Below are 18,844 nucleotides of genomic sequence, written 5' to 3' on the forward strand. Positions count from 1 at the left end.
AAATGTCCGCTTTGCAAATCAACAAGTTTATTTCAGTATTTTACCTGTTTACTTTTAACTTGCAGTGGCAGGAGCCATGTGTCTACGCTGTTGCTCGGCGGTCACGTGTCTGTTATTGTTTTGTCGTTCGCGAACAATTCGTTCGAACGGACGAATCTTTTGAGTGAACGTACTGAACTGAATCACTTCATGAACTGATTCGTTCCTTTCTCAGTTCAGTTGAGCTCCGCCGCGACCATGCCGGTATGAGTGGAACTGGCGCATTCTGTGACTCACTGAACCCTCGACGCAGCCAGCTACTCATCATGCGGGCGGGGGGAGGGACTGAGCGAACGATTCGTTCACCGCGGATTAACGACAACTATCACTCAGTGAACGACAACGCTCTCGCTCTCAGGACTCGCGAGAATCGGTGATTCGGTGAACGAATTTTTTTTAACGAATCAATTTAAGGAACTCATTGTAGTGATTCAGTACAGTCAAAAGAACTGCCTGTCCGGAAAAATACGAGCGATGACGTCGACGATCACGTCAGCGACAAATTGTATAAATGATTGTAATATGTCAACCAGAGCCGGCCCAAGGCATAAGCGAACTGAGCGCTTGCTTAGGGCCCCCAAAAGCAAAGGAATTTAACTTCAGTAGACTGCGCTCTCTTTGTACAAAGTAAACATTAAATATGAACAATTAACTAAAAATATAAACTAGTGTAGCCGAGTGTCCTGGGTTCGCCTATACAGTGTACTTATATAATAAAATAATAAACGGGAGACATTAGATCAGGTCCGGTAGTCACCGCTTCTTTAATGTGTACTCCTTGTTAACTCTCTCTCCACAACAACACACACACTACGTCACCACCCCTACGGCAACTCTGAAAGGACAAAACTCCTCCTCACTCTCTGTAAACTTGGGACACCCTGAACTGTTTGTTACACTAGTAATTAAAGCCTAATATATACAAGACTGATGAGACAAGATGACACTTCCTGTCAATCAGAAAAGACGCAAAGAAAAAGGCTGCGCTTTTGCTACCGGAGTTTTTGTTAAGTCTGAAAATTTTGACCACTGATTTGCCATCACAGCCACAGGAAAGTCACCTGGCATCTTCGACCTGATTTTGGTCAGTGTAAAGGCACTGATAAGTTGGAAGAGCCGTTAAACGCAAGCCATCAGCGTCTCACAGCAATTCAGAGCGGTTGCCTAGCAACCAACAGCTACGGCGAGTTTACAGCTGTTTTAAAGTGCTTCCAACGTCGCAGAGTGATACAAGTTGACTGACTGATACCTCAAATTGATCTCTGAACGGCGAAAGGTACGAATTTGTTGAAACAAGTTTCGCAAGTCGCTAAGGCAACTGCCGTTAAGACGCAAGAGGCACTGACGTCATCGACCTGCCGCGATGCCAAAAGTTAAATGAAAGACTAAAATCCCGAAACGCTCGGTGTCAGCCGACACAGGACACAACTGGGACCAAGATTTGAGACTGGACACAGGACATGATGTGAATCAAGAAGGAGTACTACAAAAAATACTCCATGAATTTAAAGAAGAATTGAAAGAAGAAATTAAAGAAATGATGGGTGGATGGAACAATGATATGAAAGCAAGAAACACGTCAATAATGAATAAAGCTAAATATGTTCTAGACCAAAAATCACTTCATATTCTCTACTGCTCACTAGTGTTACCATATCTGAGTTACTATGTGTAGAAATATGGGGAAATAATTACAAAAGTACACTTCATTCACTAACAGTGTTACCAAAAAGATCAGTTAGAATAATACGTAATGTTGGATATAGAGAACATACAAACCCTTCATTTATTGAATCAAAGATACTGAAATTCCATGACATAGTGAAATTGCAAACAGTTATAATTATACACAAAGCAAACTATAACCTGCTACCCAAGAATATACAACAATTATTCTCAACAAAAGAGGAGAAATATAATCATAGCGAAAAATTTAATTTAAAACATCTGTACGCACGTACAACCCTTAAGACCTTCAGTATATCAGCATGTGGAATTCAATTATGGAATGGATTAAGCATAGAAATCAAACAATGTACTAATATGATCCACTTCAAGAAACTCTTCAAACTTAAAGGCCTACAAAATGAGATGTTCTGGGATAGCAGGCCCATTCTACGTGTCATACTTGATCATTTCGCGATATTGCCATATTTTTGCTGAAAGGATTTAGTAGGGAACATCCACGATAAAGTTTGCATCTGGAGAAAAGCCCTGCCTCTACCGGAAGTCGCAGGTGATGTCACATGTTGAGGGCTCCTCATATATTCACATTGATTTTAATGGGACCCTTCAACAAAAACAGCTATTCAGACCGACAAAACGACAAATTCCCCATTAATTTGAGCGAGGATGAAATATTTGTGTTTGAGGATATAAATAGCGACGGACTAGAAAAAAAAAAAAAAAAAAGTTAAAAAAAAAAAAACGTGATTGCAATTGCGTTGCATTGAGACAGATTCATATGTTTTTACAGACATTTACTAGGATAATTCTGGGAAATCCCTTATCTTTCTATTGTGTTGCTAGTGTTTTAGTGAGTTTAACAGTACCTGATAGTCGGAAGTGTACGTCCACGGCCGGGTGTTGACGCACAGTGTCTCGGGGAAGTCGACGGCAGCTGTATGGACGGCACAAGCTCAGCTGATATCCGGTAAGAGGCAACTTTTTAACCACTATTTTCTCACCGAAACCTGCTGGTTGACATGTAGTCGGAATCCATGTCCGCTGTGAGCCATACTAAGGTTTCACCTCTGTGAATTTTAAACAAGGAATCACAGTGTGTTTGTGTGGCTAAAGGCTAAGGCTTCCCAACTCCGTCTTTCTACTTTGACTTCTCCATTATTAATTGAACAAATTGCAAAAGATTCAGCAACACAGATGTCCAAAATACTGTGTAATCATGCCGTTAAAGCAGACGACTTTTAGCTGTGTGTGTACACGGCGCTCATATTCATAACAGCCCGTGACGTACACGTCATCATTACTCGACGTCATCATTACTCGACGTTTTCAAGAAAAAAGTCCCGGGAAATTTAAAATTGCAATTTAGTAAACTAAAAAGGCCGTATTGGCATGTGTTGCAATGTTATATTTCATCATTGATATATAAACTATCAGACTGTGTGGTGGGTAGTAGTGGGTTTCAGTAGGCCTTTAAGTGTTTACGAAGTACAAAAAAGAAGAATCATGATAAACATTCCGAATTTATTCATCCATCCATTTTTTCATTCTCAAAATAATCTTACTTAACTAATCATATGGAATATAACTTATTTTACCGGTTATTTATTCATTCATTTTTATTGTGATACTTATGGAGTATATTGTGAATACATTGAGAACAGGAAGTGAACAAAAGTTTTAGCAACTGTTATGTAAAATAAAAAGGGTAGGATTTAATAAGCTCTACTTCTTCCTACTCCTTTTCGAACATGTTGAAAAGAGAAACTGGAAATGGTGATGTATCATGTATGCTTACATGTTCCAAATAAACTCAAACTCAAACTTTTACTGTAAATACAAAGCTTTACCACTTTGACTGTTCAACCCCAGGCCACTCTTGTAGCTGAATGTTTTTTTCTACATTTTAAGATTAGGAACCATATTTGGCACTCTGGACATCATTCGTTCATTCATTGGTATTATTTATGTTCTAAACTGGGCCACCCCCATATCTTTATAAATGACATGTATGTCATTTGTAAAGACATGCCAGGCTGACAATAGGATAATGTAAACAACACTGCCAGAGCCGCAATGAGTTTATAGGAGGTGTGTGAATGATCAACAATTATTATTATTGGCAGAAATAGAGGGCCCCAAAATCAAATTTTGCTTAGGGCCACATGGAGGCTTGGGCCGGTACTGATGTCAACGGATAGTTGCACCCTTCTGTTATTTAAAACACGAATTGTTGTTTTACAGTGTATCGTTTTAGATTGGAAAAATTAGGTGGGGAGTTCAAATGTGAATTGTGGCAATATCACTGTTATACTGAAAAATGTTAATCAAAGATCCTCTATATAGCAGGAGCATTAAAAGGTTTAAATCACATTCAACAAAAACTACACATCTAAGTGTTAAGCCCTTTTCCTTCTTGTACTTTTGCAGGTACTTAATAGCGTTAATATCCGTGTGAACACAACAGTATAGCAATTCAAAGAAACGTGATGAATGCTGTTTTGAAGTGCTTTTATCATACAATATTAAACATGTAGCAATGCAAATAAAACAGATAAAAACAGGTGCACTGGAGACACTATTCATTGCAGTGTCTAGTGCTAATTAGCTTACTTGTTTGTGTGCTTATGGCACTTCGTATGTAGATGTCAAAATGTATCTCACCTTCATGGTATGTTGACTGCAGATTAATGGCGTCGCATGAGAGAAATATGAAATTGATGCTGATATTTTTCAAAGGAACGGTTCAAATGTTGACGAGCTCAGTTGTCACCTTTAGCCCAGTGTGCGGGTGTCCCAAGAGCCGATCAGAAGAGGCCACTGCGCATGCGCGGCTTAGTGGAACTTTCCCTGCCCGAAATTACATAAATGCATGCACATAGATATGTGGGGTGAATACTATGACACCGGTACCTCCAAGTAGGTGCAATCTTTCATTTTTTGAAATGATAAGTACTTCAAAACCAACATTTTGCTTAAGATAATTCTGCTAGGACATTGTTTTTTCGACAGTTTGGGGCTTTCTGAAAAGTTGAAATATAACTTACAGAATTTCAATCCAATTATAAGATGATAGTGTATTTGTCCATTATCAAGGTGCATCAGCAGCACGACAATGTATTTATGCCGAAAGCTATATAATGAAAAAATAATTTGCAAATGATTTGAAAACAAAAATGTCAGAATGTATATTCTATACCACAATATACTACAGTGCTGTCCTACGAAAATAATGTATCTCCAAATGTTAATTTTTTCATCAAAATATTAGCCATTTATAAAATTGTTTTAGGGGAGGTTAAAAAAGTTTTGTTTTTTTAAAATACATATATTGTTGAATATACTCCTTATGTACATGTATTCAACATACAAATTCAACATGACTCACAAATAACATAGTACAGATGCTTTATTTTCAAAAGGTGAACATATACCATTTCTTGTAAGTTGTTCCATTCTTATAACAAATCAAGTTCTATTTACCGTTATTGAAAATGACCGCATGTTAGCATTCATAATCAAAAATCAAGTAGCAAACATTACAGTCTCACATTAAAAAGGTGCATGGACGTTATGTTTTGAATAAAAAGATGTAGAAAAGCAATTCAAAAACCAGCATGATTAAAACCTCAGAGCACAGTTGTTATTAGTTTAAGACAGCAGCCTCACTTCAGTCCTTTATTTAGTTAAACATGTTATATTTGCTGCTTGCATTCTATTCATTCATTACATGCCATATTTGCTGATGATTTCCTTTGCAAGCTTGGTATAGGCTGCCATGGCGTCATCCTTAGACATGCCTGGAAAAGAAAGGACAGCTTCAAAAAAACTGCAAACAACAAGAAAAAAGGTTTTACCTTTCTTGGAGTCCCAGGCGTCCCACTTGGCTTTCCCTTTCATGTCAAACAATCCTGGTCTATCTATAAAATGCAAAAGTGCAGTGTTATTGTATGAAATCGGTCAATATCAATAGTAATTGTGTTGTACCGGTGTTAACGTCTCCTACGACCGCTTGCTTATACAGGCCGTAAAGGTCCAGCAACTCCTGGTCTGATGGTCGTGTTTTCAAGTTCTTGACATCCTCTGCTGCCTTCTCAAAGTCTGCCTGCAGGTTAGTGTTGGAAAGAGGTCAATGAGTTAAAAAACAACAACAATTTATGCACAAATAAAACGTTTGTTAAAACTAAACAGTGGCTAATCCGTGACCAAAATATAGAAGTAATCTGAGCGTTGAACTTTAACCTATTGGAACACCACGTGATGGGTGAACAATAGGGTTTTATGCAAGACTGATGCATTTGTTCCTACTTCAATGATCTACTTGACAAAGGAAGTAGGACACTGCAAGACTGATTAATACAGGCAACTACCAAATATCAAAAGAGTTGCTTTTCAAACCTTGCACCAAATTGTTCGATAATATTAATTGTAGCATCAGTCAAATCCAGTCGGTGATTATGATTTTTTCTGTTTTCCCTGCTTGGCATTCTTTTAACTAGAAGGAGTACACTGTGTCAAAGATGTGCTACAGTGTGGGGCTTTGTCGCATGATCACAGTCGATCATCGCTAAAGGTCAAAATGACAGTAAAAGTTAAATACTGTAAATATATATTACCACAGAGGTCATTTTTGCTCGATGTATGTCCGACGTGATGATTCAAAACCCGATGTTAGGTCCGTGTATGTCGCTGCGGCTCCACTTGCAAGCAACGGTTCACTGCTTGGCTCGCGACAGGGGCGGGGAGAGGCAGCTCCGGGAAAGGCAATTGGATGGTTGACAGAAGCGCATGCGCACAGAGTTACGTTGAACGGAGTCGTGGCGGAGGCAAAGTCCGCATTCACACAAAAACTTCCCTTGCCGCTTGAACCCACCCCCCCCCCCCCCCCCCCATCCCTAAAATAAAGACATTTTATCATATCATGAATAGATAACAATATTTGTTCAGTGGGGGACGACATTAAACAGTCTCAAGTAAGCCGCTTGTAAATATATCTGTTACATTCGTTCTGTTATTAGAGGCAACGGTGCACACAATGACGTCATCTACAAGTGACACGCAAATTCAATGAGATATCCCTTTAACTTCTGTAAAATTATTGATTTTGATGAAAAAAAGACAAAACATTTTTACGTGAGCTATTTAAAAATGTATTTTGTACATATGACATTATACAACATGCCAGAATTATATCAGCTTTCTGAAGAAGTTACATGGAAGGTTTATTTCCTGCACGTATGACGTACCATGTCCTCTGGTGGCTTGCCATCCTCACTCCTCCCAGTTCCACAGTCACTTCTACCTTGCGGGAACAAGTTACATCCATATAATTTAGAAAATTATATAATCTTTCCCCCAAACATGTTTAGTAAAAGTATAAGCATATGAAAACCCATCAATTGTCCCTTTCGGGCAGAAGGCGGGCTACTGGGTTCGGCCGCTGTACTGGCCCTTTAAGAGGTCTGCTTGTTTCTTTAAATAAAGTTTATTCAATTTAAACAAGATGGTGGCACCCGGTAGCTAGTACATGTTTGGATGCATGGTAAAGATATTTTCACATTGAGGAAATTCTAATAAAAATACACTCTTTTTCCGTGGTAACGAACAGGTAAAGTCCTTAGAGTACTTTGTTGGGATTCTTATGTTGACAATTACAGTAGTGTAAGATACGTGTTTTATTGATCCGAGGGAAAACAATGTGTAATTCAATATAACTTTACGTCAATTTTAAATGCATCTTGTAAAATTGCATTAATGGGCAAAAGAACCGGTTACTGGCACGTCTGATTTTGAAATTGCACGTATTTTATTGTTTACTTTTGTTGGTTTTTGCAATTCCAGTGAATAAATGTCTACGCCAGGCAAGTCAGGCGGCAAAAAGGCCAAAATAAAAGCTATTCCACCCAAAACCTCCTTCTCCTGCCCTTTCACACGGCATTGGAGGCCACTTCCTCAACAAGACATACATTTCATCCTGGCTACCTTAAGAGAAAAACTAACTTCAATGGGTTTGGAAAAGAAAGAGCCAAAAGTTTTTCGCCCGTGGAAGAAAAAAGGCAGAGGTAAAACTCCCTCATCTATGTCAGATCCTGTCCCAGAGACGAGCAAAGACCTGGATACGAAAGATTCTCCTAAGAGTGGCTGGACAGATGTAGTGGCGAGAAGACAACTAGCTGTGGGCATCAACGAGGTTACCAAAGCTCTGGAGAGGAACCAACTCAAACTGGTTTTAGTGTGCAAGTCTGTCAAGCCAAAGCACATGACTCATCACCTGATGGCGCTGAGCGCCACAAGAGGAATCCCTGCCTGCCAGTTGCCCCGGCTAAGCGAAAGTGTGGCGCAACAGCTGGGCCTGAAGAGTGTCCTAGCATTGGGGTTCAGGAGTGAAGGTTTTACTGACACCGTGGAAGCCATCATACCCAAGGTTCCCTCAATCGATGTTGCCTGGCTACAAGGTGAGACTGCGAGTGTGGCATCACAACCAGAGAGAAGCAAGAGAGCGAGCCAGAAAAGAAAGTTGGACCCAGAGTGTGAAGAGTCTGCCTCATCCTTCACACTGCACCCACTTACAGTGAAAAGAATAGTTCCCAACCCTGCAAACAAAAAGCTGAAAGCAAAGAGAGGCAAATAAATTCCTATAAGTCTGTTTGTCGCCATTTTGCCGTTTGTGTCAGGGTAGAAGTCTTTTTTGTTAGCCCACACAAGTATGGTGAAAAAATACTACTTTTGATACCTTAATCAAAAGCAGAACATTGTGTGTTGTGTTTGTGTCAATAATACAGGAGATCAGCAGGTGTGTTAGAAGGTGGAAAAATGCCAGCACTGTGTGAAAGGAGTATTTCTCCAAAAGGCTGAAAATTGCAGAGTCAACATTGTCCTCCCCATCCAGTTTTGGTGCCATTTATACTTAACAGTAACAGGAATAGAGACCACACAAACATAGTATGGTGGAAAATACATATTTGGATTCTGTATTCAAAAGCAGAATAATAACAAGTTTCAATGAAGGGGTCATGAGCTACCACACCAAAGTGTCAAATAAAATTTGCTTCAATTTTTATATTTATAACTGTTAAATTCAGAGGTTAAACAGATAATCTCCAATGTTATTTTTTCATTTGAAACCCCAACAAAGAAGTTAGGGTATGACTTTAAACTATGACTGGCGATGATGTATTTTGCGATTTTCAAGCAACACCAAAACTTTTCTGTGAGGGGTAACACATGTAAAAAAAAAATGCTCCTTGATGATTTTGTAAAGTGAATTTATTCAAATGTCCATGCTGGTATAGGCGGTGTGTGCATTGAAACATATTATTTGCATGGGCTCATGTTGTGTAAATGATGCTGGTACACGTCCTTCCATCTCACATCTTACAATGGATTTGAATAAAAATATTGACCTTCAGTTTGATAAAGCTGTATGTGTGGTTTCTAAAGTACACCTTACCCCCTTTAGTTTAGCAAGTCTGAAAAATCGAAAATATTCCAAGTAAGGCAGGAACTTGGGGGGTGGGGGTTGAGTTCTCACTAGTAACACGATACAATCATAGCAGCAACATTCACACAGATGCAGGCAACACATTTGAGACTCCGCCAGCCAATCAATGTCAGTGTGGTAAAGTTCACCTGTCACTTAAAAAGAAACAAGCAGACTGCTTTTCTTCATTTAAACAGAGAGGAGCCCAGCATCAGTTGAAGTGGTGCTGCATGAACACATCTTTAGCATTAAACATCTCAAATAGATTGCAACTTTTCCAATGAATTGTCACAATTTTCAGGTTGTCTGGATTGTTAAAAGGTGAATTTGGTATATTTTAACTTCTATGCATTTAGAGTTGCATGGCAGAAAAAATAATTCAGTATTGAAGAAAGAAACTGGAATCAATCAAACAGCATAATTCCCCAGAAACGCATAACTCTCTTGGTAAGGAATCTTTGAAGAGGGAATGAGAACAGTGATAGGAACAACGACAAAAAGAAATGATCCACATTTGCAGCCATACTGGGGCAGCTTCTAGTAATAAAGGTGTAAATGCTCTTTTCTCTGAAAGTCACTGACTAAATACTGTCTCAAAGCACAACGGGAAGACAGAATTTGCTCATTTGTGGGTGATAACGTTTGTTAGCTATTTGTTTTACAAACAGGATGCTGGAGGTGTTTCTGGTTGTGAATGGAAACGTACACTTTGAAGGCGAGCTCAATGCAGTGTAACAAGATTGGCAGCGCACTTTCACTCTTTACATGTACCGTTTAGTAGCACGTTTTCAAATACGTTTCCGCCTCAAAAACTTTCATTAACTCAAAAAATTGTGCTTCATAAATGGAATACATTCTTCATTCAAACAAACAAAAATGTTAAGTAAGTTTTGAATGGCATGCGATTTTTTTGTTTTTTGTTAAAATATCAATGCCAATGCAGCAATCGGTTTCAAGAATGGATGAAAGTGTACAAGTCATCCCTGAAACTACTCAACATGTCTAATTGTACCCAGAACATAATCAAATCCAAAGTAACCAACAAAGAAAATATATACACTGCAGCAGCCATTGAAATAAGAACCTTTCCACTGCTAAGAAGCAGAAGTATTTGGGGACAACATAACTTCTTTCGAAGAAGAAAATAGAAAAGCAACTAATTACATATCGCATCTTTACTTACTGGTTTTGATTGACATGTCAAAAGGCATCCTCTGTGCATGCCACATGGGTTCCTTTCAAAAGGAGAGCTGTTTTGGAGCATCTCAGCCATACCATGATGTTCACATTCAGAATGATGAGTCATCCTCCTTCAAGAGCCAGATGCTTCAAGAGCTCCCCAGTAGCAGGGCAGGTTGTCGTGTTCAAATTCTGGCTCAAAGATGGTCTGTGTGTGTATGCAAGTTCGGCACTGCCAGAGGTTGTGTCTACATCCTCGTGTGTGTGCGTATAGGTGTGTGTGTGTGTGTGTGTGCGTGTGTGTGTGTAGCAGGCCCACAGACACGGGCTATTGAAGGACGAGGCCGACCTGCAACACAGGTGTACATTTATGTTGTGTACAGTTTCACTTAAAAAAAAAAAGACAGAAAAAGCTTGAACTAACTGACCTTATCAGGTTCCATTGGGGGACACTTCCAGTTGTATAGATAATACTGCAGATTTCCATCACCAATACCAAACTTGAGCTTATCCAGAAATACTTTATTCTCCATTAAATCCAAAGCATTGAACACATCAAAGCCTTTCTGTTAAAACAGCAGCACAATGACATGAGGAAAATACTTTAAAAACAGTAAACAGGCTGAAATTAATCAAGCGCATCCCTAAAAAAAAAACTCAATAATTTTACGTGATGTTGACACAACAGGCTTTTGTGTATTAACACATTAGTGGTTAACTTTTTCCACTCTCTAAAACATTTTGTATTTTATGAGCTGCTTAAGCAACACAACTTTATTACATCCTCTTTATCTGTCCCTAAATGGTATTTATAGGTATATGTTTAAATGTACAGTATTATGCTTGTTAAACTTAATTTTACAGATAATAATGTGAATATGTTACTTTATTTAATCCCGGGGGGTTCCACAATGCAGCATCGCAGACATTTTCGGTTTAACGCGCCCTTGGCAATTGTTAAAATAAAAAATTAAAAAATATTATAATACATGATTACATATTACACTAAGTTGCTTTTCCATCCATAACACAAAGGTTAAATGAGGGTTATGGGTTTTCCCTTTTTCACTACCGATATGATACCGACATCAGCATGAATTAGACATACTTTTGTTTTGTAGTTTGGAATGTTAGAAATTTTTGATCAATTGAAATGAGTCAAACAGAGAATAATGGTAGGTATGTCAAAACACTGACCGATTTATTATTAACCGTCTGAAATGGTCTTATGCTGTGTTTAATTACATTGACGTGGAATGTTACCGGTAATTGTTTTAGACTGCAATATGGTTTAATTAGGTCTAGCTTGTGTGCTATTTTTTGTTTAGCTGTTGTGCAGCTGCTATCTCTTCCTAGTATGTTTACCTTTTGTAAAGGACTTGTCTAAAATAAATAAATGATAAATGGGTCGTACTTGTATAGCGCTTTTTTACCTTCAAGGTACTCAAAGCGCTTTGACAGTACTTCCACATTTACCCATTCACACACACATTCACACACAAGGCGCTAACCAGCACCAATAAGGGGCAAGGGTGAAGTGTCTTGCTCAGGACACAACGGACGTGACAAGGTTGGTACTAGGTGGGGATTGAACCAGGGACCCTCGTATTGCGCACGGCCACTCTGCCACTGCGCCACGCCAAAAGTATCAGCCTTGTTTGCTTCTTGGAGGAGAATTGGACGTTAACTGGCTGTCCAGCTTTGCACAAGTCAACACACTGCAGGGCTGCTTTTATCGGAGCGCTTAAATTGGAGATTTTATATTTTTATTGCCGTTATCAGGCTAATATAGGTTTCATGATGGCAACAGCTTGACACTAGAATGGATTGATTCACTTTACCTTTATTTTCTGTTTAGTAAAATTAAGAAATTGAGTTTGACTTTAAAGTTCCACTGTATTGTTTTTTTAATCGTTTGAACCTCCATCAGCAAATTGAAATATTTTTTACTGGCACACACGTGTGACATTATTAAATTACCATTTAGCCACCGTTTCATAACAGAGTGGTAAGGGTGAAAAATATGGGACACCTACTTACCAGTTTGGCAAGGATGAGGGCATCATTCATTAGGTCCAGCAGCGGCGTTTGTGTGTGAACGTTGTAAAAGGAGTATGCGGCTTTCAAGCTCCTATGGAGGGGGTGATGCATCACAGTAGAGGGCAATGTGTAGAAACTAGCAAAGTCTGTCAGGATGCCACTAGAACCCTGCAAAGTACAACAGCCACTTCAAAGCGAAAATCAGACAAAGAACAACACAATGTATATTGGAACCATTTCTTTGTTAAATAATAAACATTGCCGTATTTTTCGGACTATAAGGCACACCTAAAAACCTTTCACTTTCTCAAAAATCAACGATGCGCCTTGTGTATTAGTTAGTTCTGGTTGTGCTGACCTCGAACCAATTTTATATGGTAGATGGTAAAATGATAACTGTGACTAGTAGATGGCAGTCACACATAAGCGATGTGTGAACTGCAGGATGAATGAAGCATGTTAAATAAATGACTCTTGCAAGAACCAGTCAGACAAAAAATGTAATGCTTCATTGACATTAGACAAGGGGCTCAAAAATCTGTCAAAATGTTTTAGTACGACTTTGGTAAGCTACGAAGTCGCATCGCTTGATTGCTCATTGGCGCATTAAGGCTACTGTAGTCAGACATGCTACGCTTTAACATACGGGTTATCCGGCGTTTTCTGTCGAACCCTTATGCAAAACCGACATTTCTTATCTAACGGTACCTGCTGACGTGTATTTCAAATGTGCATAAGTCCAGACACTGTAGTTAATAAGCTCCTTCTTTTTCTCCATTCTCTTGTTGTGGGGCATTTGTTGCCATTTCTAATATTGAGTAGCGTATAGCTGTAACTTAATCAGTAGACCTGCTATGGAGCGCTAACAACTACAAACATGGCTGTCGGGGAGACGACGCTTTCAAAGTGGAGCCACACAAATAAGACTACCCATAAAACGGCGCCTACAAAAGAGATGGTCTGAAAACGGCTTGACATCACAATATGGTCTGTAAAACAATCGATGCAAAATTTTGATCAAAGTACCACCATTACATGTTATGTAGACCACAAAGAAGTGATTTAAATGTAGAAAAAAAATCACAACTTGAGCCCTTTAATGTGCTTTATAATCCAATGCGCCTTGTGTATGAAAATAGACCTGAATATTCCCGTTCATCGGCAATACCCCTTATAATCCAATGTGCTTTTTAGTACGAAAAATACGGTATTCATTTTCTTTGCTTTTGATATCTTGATGGACAGCAACACACAACTGCACTGTATCCAACATTTGTGACAAAAGTCCCCAAAAATATCATTAGATCTTTGAATTCTGGGACCTTAATTGACTTTTTTTTTAAATTACTCATGGCACTCAGTCAAATTCATGCAAAGCAATGCGATATGTATGGGTGAGTGATGGATGTGTTCTTGCTACCTCTACAACATATGTGTCAATGATGTTTTCCTGTGGTAGGAACCAGTGGGCAACTTCTACTTCACTCATAGAAGGCGCCAGCTGAAAACGTTTCAGGAACTTCTGCAGCAGCTCGGTCACCTGCCGGATGTCACGCCTCTCCATCGGCCGCAACCCCCCAGTCTTTATGCTCTGCAGTAGAAGAAAAAGTGGAATTCCATCAAGTTATTGTAACAAAGAGGCTTTATAACACAAGACGCAGGAAGCGTGTTTACATCTGGTAGTCTGTAGAGTTTCATCGTTCTTTGCAGGGTCATGTTTCTGCTCAGATGGGAGAATTTGACCTCCACAAGCTTTCTTGGGTTTAAAGAGCGATGCCAGTATCTGAATAATGACACAGAACAAGAGAAAAGTAGAGAATAATTGCTGTGTCATGCTTTGTAGGGTCGGCAGCCCTCATGCAGCACCAGAAGGTGTCACGCCCTCCATCATGTGGTGGTCAATTGGGGAGGTTGATGGTGTCATTGTCTAATTTGCATTACTGACCATAATTTATTTACAACAGGAGTCTTCAATGTTTTCTAGAGCAAGGACCCCCAATCTGATGGAGCGGGGACCCCCTACTTGCATATCCTGTAGAAAATGGTGTTTCAAACTAAACTGGTCCTAAAGCTACCTTGCAATTGTGCAATACTAAGATATTCAAATTATACAGAATAGCCCCACTAATAGTGGCAGCTAGCATTATTCACTAGCTGTCAACTAGCACGCTAATCACTAGCCATTAGCCAGCGCCGCTAATTGCTAGCTGGTAACTATCTCGCTAATCACTGGCAAGTAGAGCGCCAATCTAAAATTAAAAAAGGTCAAAATTCTAGATTTATGACTAAATCCTCTTATTATCCAGATGATGTATAAACGAGAAAGACTTTGACGAGCAGAGACGCGATGATGCGGGAGCAGCAAGACGACGCAGCCAGCTCACACTAAAGCAGCAGAGAGCTACTTAGCTGTGTTATCAATCTGCTGCTGAAAAATAGTTTGTCTGCGTTAGCGCTTATAATAACAACATCGCTAATATTTTGTTAATAATAAGGTCACTCTATGTATATAGAGTATTTTTGGCAGGTTTTGGATGGATTTTTTAGAGGGTTTTGTGGGCAAAACTGAGAGCTCCCATTGACTCCATTGTTAGCTGACTTTTTATGTATTTATTTATTAACGGCTTACAATGCATAAAAAATTCTTATATCGGGATTGTGAATGATAAGACAGCCCTGTCTCTATTTTTTTGCATATTTCCAATATGACTGATCTGATACTATGGTCAGAGTGCAAAAGTGTTCCTCCAGTGACATCAATCTAGGGAAATTACTGAAGACGTCCAGAGCGGAATACACAAAATGGCTGACTGAATTTGTGACATTTTGTGATGTTTATTTTCACATACTTTGCGAATTGTAAATACAATTGGATATGCTTCAACGCAGTGGTTCTCAAATGGGGGTACACCTACCCATGGGGGTACTTGAAGGTATGCCAAGGGGTACGTGAGATTTTTCAAAAATATTTTAAAAATAGCAACAATTCAAAAATCCTTTAAAAATATATTTATTGACTAATAGTTCAACAAAATGAGTGTAAGTTCATAAACTGTGAAAAGAAATGCAACAATGCAATATTCAGTGTTGACAGCTAGATTTTTTTGTGGACATGTTCCATAAATATTGATGTTAAATATTTATTTTTTTGTGAAGAAATGTTTATAATTAAGTTCATGAATCCAGATGGATCTCTATTACAATCCCCAAAGAGGGCACTTTAAGTTGATTACTTCTATGTGTAGAAATCTTTATTTAGAATTGAATAACTTGTTTATTTTTCAACAAGTTATTTTCTATCTTTTTTTCCAAATAGTTCAAGAAAGACCACTACAAATGAGCAATATTTTGCACTGTTATACAATTTAATACATCAGAAACTGATGACATAGTGCTGTATTTTACTTCTTTATCTCTTTTTTTCAACTAAAAATGCTTCGCTCTGATTAGGAGGTACTTGAATTAAAAAAATGTTCACAGGGGGTACATCACTGAAAAAAGGTTGAGAACCACTGCTTTAACGGATACAATGAATCACAATTAAGCATACAAAGTCAACTTGCTTTTCCACTCTACTAGTACTTTAAACTTGCAAGGTATGGTGAGTAGGGTGGTCATGTCACTGGCATTTCTAAACTACACTACAGTGTGGTGTGTTGGATCAATGTGAATGTGACATTAAAATTTGTGGTAATTTTGTGGGCAGAACAAACAAAAATGTAATAAAAAAGCTGAATGACCAAAAATTCCACGACCCTCCTCCAATACCTTCGTTGACCTCTGTTTTACAGGTAATCTCTAGTGATGAGTGCATGATTTAATACCTGCACGTTGACACTGGTTTAGGTAGTACGACTCCTGCCGTGTACACCGCCTGAAAAATTCCTTCCAGGTTCACCCGTCGTGTGATCTCTCTGATAAGCACCGGCGCTACTCGCTTTGAACGCAGCTTCTTGTGGACACACAGGAAGTTGATTTCGACCATCCTCTTCAACCTTAAAACGGGGATTAAGTGTGTCGTACAGACCACAATATCAGGAGCAATCAAAAATTATATGAGCAAAAATGATGTCAGAGACCATTTATTGGAACAGAATTATCATTGCTGGGATTGCAATCTCTATGTAACATATTGCCCCCCTTGTGAAACTAAATAGGCAACCAAAATATTAGAAATACCTATAAACTGCACTTCTACAAGTATGAAAGACAAAAATTAAAAAATGGAGCAATATGTAAACTTTGTAGTATTAATATTGAACAAGTATACTTAATACATTATCTGATGGTTGCATATAATGTAATTAATAACTCACATGTCATAAATGCGTATTTCAGCAGGAATTGCACTGATGAAGCCGACAAGCTTCTTATTTGAGGAAACTCGCACGCCACAGTGCCACTGAGGTAACCAACCAGGTGGACGTAAAGCCCTGAAGGGGGAGAACCCTGATTAAGAGACATGTTTTTGCTTCCTTTCATGTGTCACATCACACACAGCACTTTATAGAAGCAATATAATTGCTACATTTTTAGCAAACAATGTGTCAAAATGGAAAATAATGATTTCAAGATTGGACGTGAATGGGTATGCATTTCAAATTTTTTGTTTATTTCCAACATTACACTGGGTCACATCTCATGCTCACAGTTACACACCTTAACATGTCAGAAAAAGAGTAGGAAAAAGCAGTTATTGTCTAATTATACCCCATCTATCACAGCAAACACAATTAATGTGTTCACTCCTTTTGTTAGTTTAGTTTTTATTTGAAGAGACAATGCACAGAGACATTAAGCTCAAAGACAGATATGTTCTGCACTAGATTATAGCTAAATATCTAATTTCCATCTGTAATCCCTGATTACCTAATTTTAAAATATACAAAAACATACAATCAAATTATACTATAACATGCAATCAAATTAAGGAAAGTCATAGAATGTCCTTTCATTGACACATACTTATACATTACAACCATTACAGCTGTATGTTTTTTGGCAACCGTTTCAGCGTTTTTCCCCCAGGTATAAATAACCGTGTCATCTGCATACATCTGGATATTAAGTTAACAACCTCACATACAGATGGCAAATCGTTTATATACATGGAGAAAAGAAGAGGGCCGATGTTAGAGCCTTGTGACACTGGATGTTGTGTTATCAATACGGACACATTGGGTCAACCCAGATAGGTATGACATAATCCAGTCCAGAGTATCTGTCGACAGTTTAAAAGTTGTTAATTTTGTAAGTAACGTGGGGTGACTGACAGTATCGAATGCCTTGTGGATGTCTAAGAATATAGCTCCCATTACCCCTGTGGGTACTTGAAGGTATGCCAAGGGGTACGTGAGATTTTTTTTTAAATATTCTAAAAATAGCAACAATTCAAAAATCCTTTATAAATAATACTTCAACAAAATATGAATGTAAGTTCATAAACTGTGAAAAGAAATGCAACAATGCAATATTAAGTGTTGACAGCTAGATTTTATGTGGACATGTTCCATAAATATTGATGTTAAAGATTTCTTTTTTGTGAAGAAATGTTTAGAATTAAGTTCATGAATCCAGATGGATCTCTATTACAATCCCCAAAGAGGGCACTTTAAGTTGATGATTACTTCTATGTGTAGAAATCTTTATTTATAATTGAATCACTTGTTTATTTTTCAACAAGTTTTTAGTTATTTGTATATCTTTTTTCCAAATAGTTCCAGAAAGACCACTATAAATGAGCAATATTTTGCACTGTTATACAATAAATCAGAAACTGATTAAATAGTGCTGTATTATAGTTCTGTATCTCTTTTTTTCAAACAAAAATGCTTTGCTCTGATTAGGGGGTACTTGAATTAAAAAAATGTTCACAAGCGGTACATCAGTGAAAAAAGGTTGAGAACCACTGCATTACACCTCCAATGTCAAGGTTTTGTTTTATTGTCTCTAGTAGAAGGCAACATGGGGAGGCGGCATGGCGTAGTGGGTAGAGCGGCCGTGCCAGAAACCTGAGGGTTGCAGGTTCGCTTCCCACCTATTGACATCCAAATTGCTGCCGTTGTGTCCTTGGGCAGGACACTTCACCCTTGCCCCTGGTGCCGCTCACACTGGTGAATGAATGATGAATGAATGATTGGTGGTGGTCGGAGGGGCCGTAGGCGCAAACTGGCAGCCACGCTTCCGTCAGTCTACCCCAGGGCAGCTGTGGCTACAGATGTAGCTTACCACCACTAGGTGTGAATGAATGATGGGTTCCAACTTCTCAGTGAGTGCTTTGAGTATCTAACAATAGAAAAGCGCGATATAAATCTAATCCATTATTATTAATATTATTAACATGCAGTTTCGGTCGAGTGATTTGCCCGAAAACCAAAATGCATGGGATGTAGAAAGTCTTCATCGTCCAGATGTTCTGTGAGT

At 38.6% G+C, this 18,844-nt stretch overlaps 4 protein-coding genes across 12 annotated transcripts in view; 1 reads left to right on the forward strand and 3 right to left on the reverse strand.

Annotated features, from left to right (window-relative positions):
* Positions 1 to 4,544, reverse strand: part of crot (carnitine O-octanoyltransferase) — a 52,330-nt gene extending 47,786 nt beyond the window's left edge. For 3 of the 8 annotated variants that reach the window (XM_061915620.1, XM_061915627.1, XM_061915630.1), the window contains exon 1: positions 4,387 to 4,544. In XM_061915620.1, coding sequence (XP_061771604.1) covers positions 4,387 to 4,392 — 6 coding nt within the window. In that variant the 5' untranslated portion in view covers positions 4,393 to 4,544. Of the gene's footprint in view, positions 1 to 44; positions 929 to 2,591; positions 2,660 to 2,726; positions 2,793 to 4,386 lie in introns of those variants that run through there. The other 5 variants (XM_061915621.1, XM_061915622.1, XM_061915626.1 and 2 more) reach the window with 4 other exon arrangements.
* Positions 4,545 to 5,113: 569 nt separating this feature from the next.
* Positions 5,114 to 6,498, reverse strand: acbd7 (acyl-CoA binding domain containing 7). Its single transcript, XM_061915631.1, has 4 exons — positions 6,339 to 6,498; positions 5,710 to 5,827; positions 5,580 to 5,642; positions 5,114 to 5,522 (listed from the first exon to the last, which is right to left on the reverse strand). The coding sequence occupies exons 1-4, from the start codon at positions 6,348 to 6,350 to the stop codon at positions 5,449 to 5,451; spliced, it is 267 nt and encodes an 88-aa protein (XP_061771615.1). The 5' UTR covers positions 6,351 to 6,498; the 3' UTR covers positions 5,114 to 5,448.
* A 690-nt stretch (positions 6,499 to 7,188) lies between these two features.
* On the forward strand, positions 7,189 to 9,130 carry rpp38 (ribonuclease P/MRP 38 subunit). 2 transcript variants are annotated; one of them, XM_061915634.1, is made up of 2 exons: positions 7,189 to 7,330; positions 7,564 to 9,130. In XM_061915634.1, exon 2 carries the CDS (start codon positions 7,571 to 7,573, stop codon positions 8,351 to 8,353), a length of 783 nt encoding a protein of 260 aa, XP_061771618.1. In that variant the 5' UTR covers positions 7,189 to 7,330; positions 7,564 to 7,570; the 3' UTR covers positions 8,354 to 9,130. The 2 variants fall into 2 exon arrangements, with proteins under 2 accessions (XP_061771618.1, XP_061771619.1); XM_061915635.1 differs by having other exon boundaries at positions 7,219 to 7,264.
* The window catches only part of nmt2 (N-myristoyltransferase 2), a 45,513-nt gene continuing 34,229 nt past the window's right edge, over positions 7,561 to 18,844 (reverse strand). Inside the window, exons 6-12 of the mRNA XM_061915633.1 lie at positions 16,738 to 16,854; positions 16,246 to 16,416; positions 14,096 to 14,204; positions 13,842 to 14,012; positions 12,422 to 12,589; positions 10,810 to 10,947; positions 7,561 to 10,730 (exon numbers count right to left, since the gene is read on the reverse strand). Of these exons, the coding sequence (XP_061771617.1) occupies positions 10,710 to 10,730; positions 10,810 to 10,947; positions 12,422 to 12,589; positions 13,842 to 14,012; positions 14,096 to 14,204; positions 16,246 to 16,416; positions 16,738 to 16,854 (895 nt within the window). The 3' untranslated portion in view covers positions 7,561 to 10,709. The remainder of the gene's footprint in view (positions 10,731 to 10,809; positions 10,948 to 12,421; positions 12,590 to 13,841; positions 14,013 to 14,095; positions 14,205 to 16,245; positions 16,417 to 16,737; positions 16,855 to 18,844) is intronic.

The sequence above is a fragment of the Nerophis ophidion genome, linkage group LG11 (genome assembly GCF_033978795.1).
Source record: "Nerophis ophidion isolate RoL-2023_Sa linkage group LG11, RoL_Noph_v1.0, whole genome shotgun sequence".
In the NCBI taxonomy this organism is placed as follows: domain Eukaryota; kingdom Metazoa; phylum Chordata; class Actinopteri; order Syngnathiformes; family Syngnathidae; genus Nerophis; species Nerophis ophidion.

What these genes read in the sequence shown, in the direction of transcription:
- acbd7 (XM_061915631.1), bottom strand. An exon ending in CGTAGGAGACGTTAACACCG is followed by an intron (nt 5,643 to 5,709) that starts GTACAACACAAT and finishes TGCATTTTATAG; the next exon opens with ATAGACCAGGATTGTTTGAC. An exon ending in CGCCTGGGACTCCAAGAAAG is followed by an intron (nt 5,523 to 5,579) that starts GTAAAACCTTTT and finishes TTTCTTTTCCAG; the next exon opens with GCATGTCTAAGGATGACGCC.
- rpp38 (XM_061915634.1), top strand. Translation starts at nt 7,571, where the DNA reads ATGTCTACGCCAGGCAAGTCAGGCGGCAAAAAGGCCAAAATAAAAGCT.